We start from the raw sequence: 14,819 nt of genomic DNA, 5'->3' as shown, positions 1-14,819 counted from the left end.
CCACAGAACACTTTGAAGAACCTAGAATAAACAGTTTTTGTTTTTCTTCTAAAAGGTTTAGATCATATATATATATATAAACATTAGAAACATAGTTACCATGTTGAACAAAAACTAAAAAAGCAAAAGAAACAAAAACACCAAGCATGATAATGCTCTGCTGTCTAAATATGGGTGGTTTATTTCTCCATAGATCCAGATTCCTGGTATGCAGTGTTCTAACAATTTCAGGGAAATAAAAATGTCAAGGACATGAGGCAATTGGTTGAACTTCTGTTACAAGTAGCAACACAGTTTCATGTCACATGAGTAAGCACTCTAGCCACAGGATCCTATGTGCCACAGCCCTCCATGGATATGAGTCTGTCTCGACCACATGAAGCCTTTACACAGACCTGAAAGGCTAGGAATGGAAAGAAGAAACCAGATGTCACTTAAATTTTACTATTAAAACCTAAGAGCAAATCCCTAACTTGGAGAGGATTTTATTCTACTTACCCTATTTTTAAAATTTTAAGACATGTCAATAAAAATGATATAGCCTGTTAGTGTGTTTTACATTACATATTTTTAAAGTTATTTCTATAAGTAATCAATTACATATTTTTTCCTTCGGGCAAGTTAGATTCAGCACTATCAATTTCAAGCAATACAATTTCAAGGGATTAAAAAGTATGTCCAGAAAGCTCTAAAAATGTCTGCTATTTGCCAAAACAAAGCTTTCACTGACAGGTGTGCCTGAGGCAAACAGTAGAATAGAATGTGTCCACAGGTTCGCTGTGCCAGCAGATTTTTCTTTTTGTTCTTTTGGAGAAAAAAGTCAGGCCTTTACCATACAAGTCTTTCACAATCACTGATGGTTAACTCACATGAGTCTTTTTCATCCATCATAAAATTATAGGATGGAAAGCTTAAGAGAGTCAATAAAAAAGTACGTGTAGTAACATGAACTGCTTACCAGCAAACTGAAATTTGAGGTTAATACTCCCTTATCCCTCCAACATGCTACATGACAAAGATTTCACTTTAAACATCTTCTCACCTGGATATCTCTGTAGGAAAGTAACAGATTTATGACAATATCTGCTGTCAAGACTTCAATATTATCTACTCGCTGCCGAATTCTTGCCAACTCAGCTGCCAATTCTTTACCAGTGTATAAATTACGAGCTTTCCTGATATCATTGAGTATAGATTCCCGGAAATACTGGCTGGTAAAAACACACACATTTCAAAGAGTTTGACATTAGAAATGATTTCAATTGAAAGCAATAATTTTAATAAAGAAATGAATGATATTTGCAGCAATAGCTATAAAGCATTTGTAGCTTTCAATTCATTCAGATGGCTTTAATAAATATTTTACATATCTGGCATTATTAAGAAATTTAGCAGCCAATGTATTTCTTTTAATATTCTGCCTTCAGAAAGAATTAAAGGTAAAGGTACTCCATATTAATAAATTTTCCTGCAAAAAACCACTTAAAATGCCAAAACTTTGTTTTCCATTTTACTGTTTCCAGTATAAATTGTTCTAAATAAATTAGATGTACCTATGATTTTTTGTTTGTTTGTTTTTTGTTTTAGTTTGTGAGACAGAGTCTCACTCTGTTGCCCAGGCCAGAGTATACTGGCATGATCCTGGCTCACTGCAACCTCCATCTCCTGGGTTCCAGCAATTATCTTGCCTCAACCTCATGAGTAGCTGGGATTACAGGTGTGTACCACCATGCCAGGCTAATTTTTGTATTTTTGGTAGAGACAGGGTTTTGGCATGTTGGCCAGGCTGGTCTCAAACTCCTGATCTCAAGTGATCTGCCCACCTCGGCCTCCCAAAATGCTGGGATTACAGGCGTGAGTCACTGCACCGGCCATGATGTATGATTTGAACATAATATAACCTTAACTTTCTGACTCAGCCTATCATTTATTAACATAAATAATTGTTCTTCACTGAAAGAACAATTAGAGTTAAGAGTTAATTAAAGTTAAAGTGTTCTTGCCCTTACACCAAAAGTCCTTGGACATTTATCCTGGTAAAGTTTCTGTACTTGCTTTGTATGTATTTTTAGTTCTACCATCACTATAAAGCAGTTAGTAGACTTTTTAATTTTTTGCTGATTTCAAGTTGTCCTGTTGCTGTTCTGTGAATAAAATGTATTATGTGGCATCTATTTTATTTACTTGGAGGATAATAAACATTTTCCCCCTGGTTCTTAGCTGTATACTAATATCTCAAGAGCACCTGATATCATGCATAAATAAAGAAGTATAATAACACTTCATTATCATCAACAAATGGCATTATTAAACTTTACCTAGAACTTGCTTGTGCCACCTTCAAAAGTTGAATAAAACGATCCACAAGAGGTAAGCAGATGGGTCCAAGAAGCAGCTCGAAGTTCGGTTGCATGAGCTCTGTCAACCCTTTCATGAAGCTGCTGTCACAGCAGTAGACCTTGTTATGTGGCGTTATCATATAAGGAACAAAGGTGTAGTTCCCAGTGCACATCTGTGGAGAGAGGCGGCACCGGGAAGTGGGGAGCTGGCCTGGAGACACAGCACAGATGGTCCCATGTCTTACTCAGTTTCAATAATTCCAAATGCAAAGGGAAATAGAAAAGCCTCATTACTTATTTACAACCTATGACAATGAAAATTTCCCCAATTCCTTTCATTGCTCACTTCAAATAATGACGACTTCAGATGATACCAAAAAAAGAGTGGAACAGTTTCTATCCATCAATTAAATATTGATTCACCACTTTAAAGGCCAGGGCACTACGTTATTGCTGTTGGAAAAAGTAGTTTAAAGCATGGCCTTCAGCCTTCAGGGAACTTATAATTTAGTCACAGGGTGCAGCATACATATATGAAAATGCTACAAGCTCACATTTGAAGGGCTTCCTACATGTAAGGTGATGCTGCAAGTAGATCCTGCTCAAATCCACTCCCTGGGAGGCTGCTCTCTCTCTCTGTCTCCCCACTACTAAAACTACAGGCCCAGAAGTTATCCTTGATGCCTCCATTCCCTTTCCCTTCCATATCCTATCGAAGTCCTATCTGTCCTGACTTCAAAATATAATGCCATATTTGTCCATTTCCCTCCATCTTCTTGGCCAGCACTTTAGTCCACACACCAATGGACCTGGCCCGAGCCACTGCCATCAGCTTTAACTGGTCCCCCTGTTTCCACTCTTGTCCTCTAATTCACTCTCTACTCAGCCATCAGAGTGATCATTCAACACCCTCCCTCAGATCACTTCCTGCCCCATCTCTTGCTCTTGGGAGGAAGAAGAAACTGCAATGCAATGTACAAGGGCCTGACTATGCAGATCCTGCCCCTCTCTAACCTCAGCCCTGCCACTCTCCCCTCGCCCACTACAACCTGGGCTCACTGACCTTCTCTTGGTTCCTGGATGATGCCCAAGTGAGGATAAACTGGTGCAAACAAAAGCAGAGCAGGGATGAAAGTGGAAAGTGAGTTGGATACCCTGAGTAAGCAAATATGACTAGAGCTTGGAGCTCAGGGAAGGGAACTAAACGCAAAGTTAAGGATGTTAGACTGTACATTCTGGGAAATGCAGAATCATAGAAGGATCCACAGAGGGAAAGAAAACTCAATCAGCCGAGTGTGATGGCTCATGCCTGTAATCCCAACACTTTGGGAAGCCAAGATGGGCAGATTGCTTGAAGCTAGGATTTCAAGATCAGCCTGGCCAATATGGTGAAACCCCATCTCTACTAAAAACACAAAAATCAGCCAGGTGTGGTGGTGCACACCTGTAATCCCAGCTACTCAGGAGGCTGAGGTGAGAGAATCGTTTGCAGTGAGCCGAGATTGCACCATTGCACTCCAGCCTGGGTGACAGAGCGAGACTCTGTCAAGAAGAACAAACAAATGAACAAACGAAAGAAGGAAAGAGAGAGAGAAAAGAGGGAGGGAGGAGGGAGGGATGGAGAACTGTGCATTTTCACAATGCACAATCAAAATGCACAAATCAAATGCACAAATCAAAATACACAATCAAAACTGTGCATTTTGGCAGCCTGGGCAGGTAACAAGATGCACTAAAGTAAAGAGAAACAAGGTTTGAAGAGATGAGGCAGGAAGCTACACAGCATGACCAGGCCAGCAGAGGTGGGGATAGAGAAACAGACACATGCTCGACTGAGGGAGGAATCAGCTGGATCTGGTAACTGATAACACAACCTGAGAAAAGGGTAAGGCATCAAAGGCAACTCTGCAGTCCTAAGGGTGACTGCCTATACAGAGTGGTATCATTAACAGAAAGCAAGAATTCAGAAAGCAGAACCAGACTAAGTTATTTATGAACACATGACTCTTCGAGACACTTGTGTATCAGGTAATTAATCAAAGAATCTGAATTCTAGTTAAAATATGAGAAGAACTTCAAAAGGTTGAGATTTGCATTTGGTGGGATGGGGTGAAAGACTCACTTTTAAAGAGGTTGGGATTGAGGTGGGGCATGACACCTAATGTGAAAATGTCCAAAAGAGAGCTAGAAATATGTGATTGAAACATAAAATAGTTTCAAGCCAAAATACAGACCTGAGAATTATTGGATATGGTAGAATCAAAAGACGTGGGAGAGACCTCCATGAGAAAAATCATAGAAAAAGGCAGAGGCTGAGAACTAGAGAGAGATATGTGGGAAACCCGACTACTGCTATCATGCGGAACAAAAAAAGTCCAGGTTATCCATTGCTAGCCATATTAGCAGACGGAGAATAATACAGCATTTCTCTTACCCTTAGCACTTAAGTAATAAGTACAAACATGTATTCACCATGTGCATGTGCCTGGGTATGAATAGTCATAAGTCAGTGGGTCACAACCTACAAAGAAGCTGCTGTGGCCTTCATTTTAAAAGTGAGGAGACAGGTAAGGCTTAGAGAGATCCTACAGTTGGTCTGTGACATTTTTGGCACTCCAGCCCAGGGACCTCTTTCTCTAGAGGGCATGTCCTTCCCACTAGGGGGATATGCACCCCCCTGAGTGGCCTTTACAGCAGACAAACCTGCTCTCTAACCTTCTGTCACTTTCTGTGGGAACCCTGCACGAGCCAAATGACTGTTCACAGAAAACAGACAAGAAATGCCAAATGCCCTTATGACCAGACTCAATTATTTATGACCATATTATCCTTTAAGGCTGCTTCTTGTATGTCAGGTAATGAAGCAGAAACCAAACCTCACTTCCAGTTAAAGCATGAGAAGAACTTCCAGAGAGTGAGATTTGATTTGAAAATCAAGTATGCTAAATTGTTCCTGTCTCAAGTTCTCCTCCATGGAACAATAATTAGAAGAGGAAACAATAATTGGAAAAGGGAAAGTGAACATGTCCTGCTTCTAAAATGTTACCAAGATCCCACAGCACATCCACCCAATTTAATCCTTTTACCCAAGCTACTGCTGAAGCAGAAAAGAAAGGCAAGGATACCAAAGAGGCTGCTTTCCAAAGCATCTAAAGCTTCAACTATGAGAATTGTTCTAAAAGAACAACAGAATCAAACACTATTGCAGATAAGCACCATAACTCAAAATTACAAACGAAAATTATCTGAATCCTCCAAGTCACAAAATGAGAACAAAGAGCCAAAAAGCCAATGAAGCAGAAAAGTAGTATCAGAGTTTTAGCTGCTGGATAAAATTATGTATCCTCAGAAGCCTTAATACTACATATATTAGTTTATCAGACATTATTATTGAAATACAGGCAATGGGGAATACTGCACCTGTGTAAAACTAATTCTGGGGGAGAATGACTATCAGATGTCTGGGTGTGTGTTAGGCAGAGGAGAGGTAAAGTGGTAGTAATGAGTACGCAAACAGTAGAGAAAAGCAGTTCCTGAAACAAACCCCATGGTATAAGGCTTCAGAATCTTTGCTGAAAATACCTAAGCATGCTAAGGGTTTTCCCAAGTTCTAGGCTTCAATGCATTCTTTGGAATTTCTTTCCCATGTTTCTAAGGCAATCATTTTTTTTTCAACTTCCCATTGCCAATGTCAGGAAACAAGGGGGGTGATAAGCTGCAGAAGCCACATGACTACAACTGGGCCTGAGCTAAGAGGCAGCCCAGTGAGTATGCGGTGGGGAAAAAGCTGTGTGACACTGTGTTCTTCAAAAAGATACAACTGCCCAGAAAAGCACTTTTGCAAAATGATGAAAACTAATAGTATGGGAACATTTATTTCCCAAGTTGGCTCACATGTAACTTAGAAATGTTATTTCTGTATTTGCTGTGTGCAGACTGCCACCAAACCCATAGTTTGAAATAGCTGATAACCCAAAGTAAGTAAAAAAAAATCTGATGTGATCAAGAATAGACACCTGAAGTGGAACAATTGCCTTTTATTAATAAAGTACTCAATCTAAAATATTGAAACTTGCTTCAAAGACCTTGTTTCCTTAAATTTCAAAACACTGAGGCATGGTCATAAAATGACAACACAAGCTATAAAATCCCACAGCTCAAAATCTAGTCTTATTCTAATTCATAATTCATTTTTGTTGTTGTTGTTGTTGTTGTTTTTGAGACAGAGTCTCACTCTGTTGCCTAGGCTGTGGCGTAATGACGTGATCTCGGTTCACTGCAGCCTGCACCTCCCGGGTACAAGTGATTCTCATGCCTCAACCTCTCAAGTAACTGGGATTACAGGCATGCACCACCAAACCCGGCTAATTGTTGTATTTTTAGTAGAGATGGGGTTTCACCATGTTGGCCAGACTGGTCTCGAACTCCTGGCCTCAAATGATCCACCTGTCTCGGCCTCCCAAAGTGCTGGGATTACAGGTGTGAGCCACTGCCCTGGCCCCTAATTAATTTTTTTCACCATTTTAAAAAAAACACAAAAATACTCCAATTCTGTTTTTCAATTTTTAGAAACTACATAAAGGTAAACAGAAGTGTGTGTTGAAAATGAAATGAGCTTTTGGAAAGAAAAGCTCTCAGCATTCAAATGTATTAAAAAAGACGCTTGAAATATTCAGCTTCGTATAAGAACATTCAGCACCTGAAATGCAACAGCTCTCTCTCAAGTCAGGGGGCAACTTCTTCACAATGTACAATATTTGGTCTTTTTATCAACCTGCTTCTCCACAAGTCCAAGCTGGGCTAGGCAGGATGGACTTCCTTCTGCCATTCCGGTCTCAGGGAGTGCTACCTTCTCTGAAAGACACTGGCGTCATGGCTACCCTCTGTTTAGCACATCACCTTACGTTCATTTTCTAGTTTGTCTGCTTCGTTGTTTGCTGATTTTCTACCAATTAGACTGTCTACACAACAGTTACACATGTGCTTGTTTCCACTTCCAGCCTCCCCCGTGAGAACCCTGAGGCACCAAGCCCAAAGCCTGGCACGCAGTGCATGTCCAATCAATATTTGTTAAAAAAAAAAAAAAAAAAAAGTGTGAGATAAACAGTTTAACACCTTTAACAAATTAAACAATATTTAAAAACAGTGCATGAAAACATGAAGCAACAATCGCTCATTTCCTGCTGAGAGAGGGAGGATAAGAGTTTATAATAGCAGCATTATTTATGCTGAAATATGTGTCTGCCCTGGTTAAATCTTAAGCATAAGTTTTAAAATTACTTCAGAGTTGTATAATCATTACTTAAAAAAAAAGTTTTAAAATTTCTGATTTAAGGAGAAATGATCAATTGTACTATAATTTTGTCATCTTAAATCAAATCTTGTGCAGGCTTTTATAACATATTGTGTATTATCTTCACTCCAAGCTGCAGGGGTACATTCTTTAAGGTTTTTAAATACTGGCTTACTTTCTGAAATAAATGTACAACCACTGGCCACAACCGTTGGCCTAAGAAGGCTGTTTCCACTTTATATTATAATTCTTCTTCACGCAGCATTTTTTAAATTTAAAATTTACTTTTCTCATTTTTTCACATTTGTTTAATTCTGTGTGGAAGGTAGGAATTCTGTAGTGTGGTCTCAGAGGCAGACTACAATACTTAGGAACTTAAATCAATCTCTTGAAGTAGAAGACAGATAATAGATATGTCCATATCAGTATACATTAATTATATTGCGCTAGCTAGCTCTCAATATAAGCTATCAGTATTGTTATTCCTATACCTTTCCATGATTACAGACACTGGAGAGATGATCTTGAAAAGCCTGTCGTATCAAGGCTTCACTGAGGTTGGTGAATCATGATTTAGAAAAGGGAAAAGGGAACAGTATATTGGAAAGGATGGCATGAATGTTGCCATGGAAACTTACTACAGACACATATATATACACACATATGTGTATCTCTGTGTGGATATAGGTTGCTTTAGAGCCACTCATAATTCCACAACACTGAATATACTATAAAACATTTTCTTTTTTATTTATTTATTTATTTATTTATTTTTTGAGACGCAGTCTCATTCTGTCACTCAGGCTGGAGTGCAGTCTCCAGCCTGGCTCACTGCAACCTCCGCCTCCCGCATTCAAGCGATTCTCCTGCCTCAGCCTCCTGAGTAGCTGGGATTACAGGAGCATGCCACCATGCCTGGATAATTTTTGTATTTTTAGTAGAGATGGGGTTTCACCATGTTGGCCAGGCTGTTCTTGAACTCCTGACCACAGGTGATCTGCCTGCCTCCGCCTTCCAAAGTGCTGGGATTACAGGCATGAGCCATCATGTTTGGCCTGAATATACTATGAAACATTTTCTTCCAAAACTTAATTATATACAGAAAAAGACAGTTATCAGTGTCATCTCTCATTATGAAAAATAAAGTTTCACTACAATGAAGTACTTAGATAATCATGTTTATATTGACACATCAGAAAATCTAAAGAGGAGTAACAGAGAGAGAAATTAATAATTTGTGATTTTAAAAATACTGAAGATTAGTTAATGGAAAAGAAAATATCTTTAAAACTCTGGAAGGCTAAATAAAGTACTCACAGTATTCTTCTGGCAAATGAGTTCCTGAAAAACAAGAAAAAGATATACCACAAGTTAATATAAAACTGAATAATTCAACAACATTTATTGAACTATATGGGAAAATTTGTATTAACAATGATATTAGCAATTAGAAATTTCAGGAAGTGTAGATTCCGTTCCTGCATCTGAAAAGTTTTCTATCTATCTATCTATCTATCTATCTATCTATCTATCTATCTATCTACTTATTTTAGAGAAAGTGTCTGGCTCTGTCACCCAGGCTAGAGTACAATGGCACAATCATAGCTCACTACAGCCATGAGCTCCTGGGCTCAAGTGATCCTCCCACCTCAGCCTCCCAAGTAGCTAGGACTACAGGCCTACAGGTGCATGCCACCACATCCAGCTAATTTTAGTAATTGTTTTTGTAGAGACAAGATCTCACTATGTTGCTCAGGTTGGTCTCAAACTCCTGGCCTCAAATTGTTTTTGTAGAGACAAGATCTCACTATGTTGCTCAAGTTGGTCTCAAACTCCTGGCCTCAAGCAATTCTCCCCCTCTGGCTTCCCAAAATGCTGGGATTACAGGTGTGAGCCACCATGCCCAGCCCAAAAAGTTTACAATCTGTGGAGGAGACAGGAGAATACAAAAGTATTGTCTGTGGTTTAAAAAACAAAACAGGCCGGGCGCGGTGGCTCAAGCCTGTAATCCCAGCACTTTGGGAGGCCGAGACGGGTGGATCGCGAGGTCAGGAGATCGAGACCATCCTGGCTAACACGGCGAAACCCCGTCTCTACTAAAAAATACAAAAAACTAGCCGGGCGAGTTGGCGGGTGCCTGTAGTCCCAGCTACTTGGGAGGCTGAGGCAGGAGAATGGCGTAAACCCGGGAGGCGGAGCTTGCAGTGAGCTGAGATCCGGCCACTGCACTCCAGCCTGGGCGACAGAGCGAGACTCCGTCTCAAAAAAAAAAAAAAAAAAAAAAAAAAAAAAAAAAAAAAAAAAAAACAAAACAAAACAAAAAAACAGCATAAATATGTAAAATCCCCAAACTGAATAACCTAAAAATAATTTCTACACTGATCAGCCACCATCTCTTTGGGAAGAGGTTAAAATGAGTTTGCTTTCCCTAAGCACAATCTCTCTCACACTCTGGGAGGGGAAAAAGCAGTGTGTTACATCCTGAGCAGCTAGAAGTAAAGGGTATTGGCCACGGGCAAATCCACACACAGATGATCAGGACATCTGACAAAAAATAGTCATAATTTGTGTATTTTTCATTAAGAAATATAATGGGATAAGTGGCTGGGCACAGTGGCTCATGCCTGTAATCCCAGCACTTTGGGAGGCAGAGACAGGTGGATCACCTGAGGTCACGAGCTCGAGACCAGCCTGGCCAACATGGTGAAACCCTATCTCTACTAAAAATACAAAAATTAGCCAGGCATGGTGGCATATGACTGCATGACTATAATCCCAGCTACTTGGGAGGCTGATGCAGGAGAATCACTTGAACCTGGGAGGTGGAGGCTGCAGTGAGCTGAGATCGCGCCACTGCACTCCAACCTGGGTGATTGAGACTCCTCAAAAAAAAAAAGGAATGGGATAAATACACAGTGTGTGGGCAGTGTGCCTACCTTCTAGGTTGTGAAGAGTGAGTGAGATTATACAAATAATATAGCTATACAGTGCCTGACACGTAAAAACTCTCAATATAAGCTAACGATTGGTATTGTTATTCCTATACCTCACCATGACTACAGACACTGGAGAGACGATCTAGAAAAGCCTGTTGTATCAAAGTTTCACTGAGGTTGGGGAAACATGATTTAGAAAACGGAAAAGGGAACAGCATATTGGAAAGGATGGCATGAATGTTGCCATGGAAACAGAAATTGTAAGGCATTCGTGGAGCCTCAAGGGCGAGTCCATCTGGCTGAGGCAAGGAGCCAGATCTGGGAGGGAAGAGTGTGGCCAGGCGAGGCCCGGCTGAGTGGCCATCATCTTCAGCCCAGAACCAGGATGCTGAATCCACATGGGGCAAAGAAGAACCAACGAGGGCTTTCATGCAAAGGAGCATGTAAGATTTTTGAATGTTTAAGGATAGCAGATGAGAAAACAAAAACTGACAGACGAAAGAATTACACTGGGTAGTTGTGAGGGCCATGAAGATGTATACAAAATACTAAAAATGCCTGATGCCGTGGCTCACACCAGTAAATCTCAGTGCTTTGGGAGGCTGAGGCCAGAAGATCACTTGAGACTAGGAGTTTGAGGCCAGCCTAGGGAACATGATGAGACTCCGTCTCTAGAAAACATTTGAAAATTAGCTGGGTGTAGTGGCACACAACTCACACCTATAGACCAAGCTACTCGGGAGGCTGGGGCAGGAGGATCACTTAAACCCTAAAGATGGAGGCTGCAGTGAGCTGTGACTGTGCCACTGCACTCCAGCTTGGGCAACAGAACAAGATCCTGGTTCAAAAAAAAAAAAAAAAAGACTAAAAGATATTCTTCAATACCTCACAATGTTGCTGATAAAAAAGGACATGTACACATTTAACACTGAAACATTTATGTAAGTCTGGATGGACATTTGTGTATACACACACTTGCTAAAAGTAAAAAGAATGACACAGACAGCAAGAGCTACGCTTTATCAGAGAAAGATGTTCCTGTAGATTGAGAAAGCCTGGGAAGCTCAGCAGAGAAGGTGGAACTCAAGCTGAGCTGTGAAGGACAGACACGACCTCCAAAGGCAAAGCCCGAAGGTGGGGATCCAGACCAGAGAGCTAGGTAAAGCAAAGGCCCATTTGATGAACAATAAATGTTATCAAAGGGAGCTAAAGAAGACAGTTCACTTGGGGACCTATGGAAGAGTGAATTAAAGAGGAACTTGGGCGGGGAGCAGGGGGAAGGAAGAAAACCTTGAATGTAGTCATTTGGCTAATGCAGAAAATTCATTTTGACACACACAAAAAGTAAAATCAAAAAGCTATTTGGAGCCTTATTGAAGAAGGCTTTGAATGCTCCAATAAAGTACTCTGCTCTGTGAGCACCTGGCAGTCAACGTGTTTTTTAAGTTGAGTGATATGTTCAAAGAAGTATCAGCACATATTGGAGCACCATTTTTAATAGTAAAAGCTGAGAACAACATAAATGGCCATCACCTAAAAACTAGTTGAATCAATTCTAGTACCTCCATACACTGGAATACATTACAACCAAACAAACAATGAAGAACTTATCGAAGTGATAAAGCAGGATCTCCCAGACCTGCTAAGTAAAAAAGCAAAGTAGAGAACAGTTTTTTATCCTATGCTCCTATCTATGTACAAAAGAGAGAAAAATGAAATTCTAATTTATAAATTCATAAAATCTCTCTGGCAGGATGTATAAAAAGTGAATAACAGTAGTTGCCAATGGAGTTGGTTGGCTGACTAGGGGATAAAGGTAAAAGAATAAATGTTCACTATATATCCTTTTGTACTTTTAAATGTTTGTAGCAAGTGAATGTATTACCTTAGAAGGACAAATAAATAAAAGGTAAACCTTGTTAAAGTTTTACGCAGACTAATTTGATGATGGTACTTAGTATTAATTATTATTTTTTTAATATTTTTGAGACAGGATCTGACTCTGTTAGCCAGGCTGGAGTGCAGTGGTGTGATCATGGCTCCCTGCAGCCTCAACTTCCCAGGCTCCAGCAATCCTCCCACCTCACCCTCCCAAGTAGCTGGGACCACAGGTATGTGCCACCACGCCTGGTTAATTTTTGTTTTTTTGGTAGAGATGAGGTTTCACCATGTTTTCCCAAGCTGGTTTCTAACACCTGGGCTCAAGCGATCCACCTGCCTCAGCCTCCCAAAGTGCTAGGATTACAGGTGTGAGCCACCGTGCCTGGCCAGTACTTAGTATTTGATGAAGAAAAGCATTTAAGTGGCTATTGAAAAAGTCCGGAGACATCATAATAAGTGCTTAGTCAATGGGAGTGCCCCAGGAATGGAAATCAAAGGACAGATGAGTGGCATTTTAGAGGAAGGTTGAAAACGGCTTTTCCTGCAGGTGTTTCAAATAATTAATATCACACACACATAGAAATGGCTCATGAACAAGGAAGCTGAAAAATGTTGGATAATCACAAAGCCAGGAACACAGTACGCAGAATTTTTCAAACTTGATTTATGGAGCATCTCTCCAGAGTAGCAAACCATACGCTTGCAAATATGGCTCTCGCTTGATAGAATATCCTTCTCTCTTCCCCTCTAAGTAACAAGGAAATGCCCTCTCCATCCTCTCTGCGCAGCATCCTCTGTGCAATGTATAAGAAACCTGTCCTCTGTGAAGCTGGCCTTCACTGTGTTCTGTGACACCTATCTTCCCAACAGAAGTAGATTATGTCTTCATCTGTGCTGCCATTCACCCTCATACAGATCTCCTTGATAATACTTCACTTACTATATTGCACATTTTTGCTCCTAGGATTCTCTCACCCTACATCATGACTTCCTGGGGGCAAAGACCATGTATTTTATTCATATTTGTATCTTGACTGATGGTCTAGCAAATGTCATGACATATAGCAGGTATCACAAAAGCATGAATAAATGAATAAATTAATGAATGTATAAAATATTGGACTATGAATTAGGGATAGATATGTACAAGATATAGCTCTGCTCCCAGTTAGCCATTTCACTTCTCTCTCACGTGACACTAAGAGAGTTGGACTAAGCGATTGCTAGTCTCTTCCAACGCTGTGTTCATCATTTGCTTTTGCCTAAAGGGCTCTCATGGTCAGTGTTGTCCTTGTGCTGCTAGAAGGAGAGATGCCCTCATGCTCCCCCAGCATACGAGATATTCTACCCTTGACTCCGTTTTTGATGCACCAGGCACAGAAATGCAAGTGGCAGGGAAGGGAGCAGTGGTGAGTACTGAGTGAGCAGAAGGCTCTTTAGAAAAGCAAATGGCCACTACTGGCTTAGTGCCAATATGGTATGTCTTCCTTATGAATTGCTCATTGAAATAATAACCCTCTTACATGTCTCCTCTGCCTTCCTGTCAGATTATGCATACATTATAAAGCATGCATTTCAGATTATGCTTGCAGATTGTGCCTGCAAATTATAAAACTCTATTAAAATCATTCCTGAGCCAGATGGTGGTGTGCACCTGTAGTCCCAGCTACTCAAGAGGCTGAGGCAGGAGGGTTGCTTGAGGCCAGGAGTTTGAGGCTGCAGGGAGCTATGATTGCACCACTGCACTCCAGCCTGGGTGAAAAGAGAGTCCCGTCTCTTAAAAAGAGAAAGAAAAATCATTCGTATAACATCTGAATTCTCGTTAGCTATTGCTTATGCTTTGTAGAAGCTAAAGCTGAAGTTTGTAGAAGCTAAAGCAGAGGTTATTCACAGTTTATCATGTAACCTTAAAGGAGGCATCAACTTTAACGGAGCAAAGGTACTGTCTGTGCATTTAACTCAATTCAAATAAATAACAAATAAGACCTTGAAAGTTATCTAGAGCAGAGAATGCTTAATTTGTATTAAATCCACTAAAGAGGGGTGGGAAGGAAAGGGAATAAATTTAAGACATAACTGCTCTATTTCACATCAGCTCATCGAAATTTTCATCTCAAGTACCTATGAATAAGAAGATAAAATCAACATAAACTCCAGTTCCTTACCAGTGGCACATTTCTGAAGATGCATTATCCCACTACAACTCTGTACTTGTCTGAGGTCTTTAGGGGGTTTTTGGTCAGTGTAGCCCTGGCTATACCAGAAACATCCAAAAACATTTTTTTCCTGATTTTCTGGTATTGGTTGATAACCAAGTAAGGGAAGCAAGACAAAAGAAACAATCTAGTCCACGGCTCATTTGAAGGCAAA

The 14,819-nt window shown here is 40.3% G+C and overlaps 1 protein-coding gene across 3 annotated transcripts in view; it reads right to left on the bottom strand.

The window, feature by feature from the left end:
- Positions 1-14,819, bottom strand: part of MAP3K5 (mitogen-activated protein kinase kinase kinase 5) — a 252,403-nt gene that overhangs the window by 146,792 nt on the left and 90,792 nt on the right. For all 3 annotated transcript variants that reach the window (XM_030928710.1, XM_010379481.2, XM_030928711.1), the window contains 3 exons: positions 8,950-8,973; positions 2,319-2,512; positions 1,043-1,211 (listed from right to left, as the gene is read on the bottom strand). In XM_030928710.1, the coding sequence (XP_030784570.1) occupies positions 1,043-1,211; positions 2,319-2,512; positions 8,950-8,973 (387 nt within the window). The remainder of the gene's footprint in view (positions 1-1,042; positions 1,212-2,318; positions 2,513-8,949; positions 8,974-14,819) is intronic.

This window comes from Rhinopithecus roxellana, chromosome 4, assembly GCF_007565055.1.
Source record: "Rhinopithecus roxellana isolate Shanxi Qingling chromosome 4, ASM756505v1, whole genome shotgun sequence".
Lineage (NCBI taxonomy): Eukaryota > Metazoa > Chordata > Mammalia > Primates > Cercopithecidae > Rhinopithecus > Rhinopithecus roxellana.
Note: the sequence above shows the minus strand (reverse complement) of the source record. Positions and strands in the feature narration are given on the sequence as shown.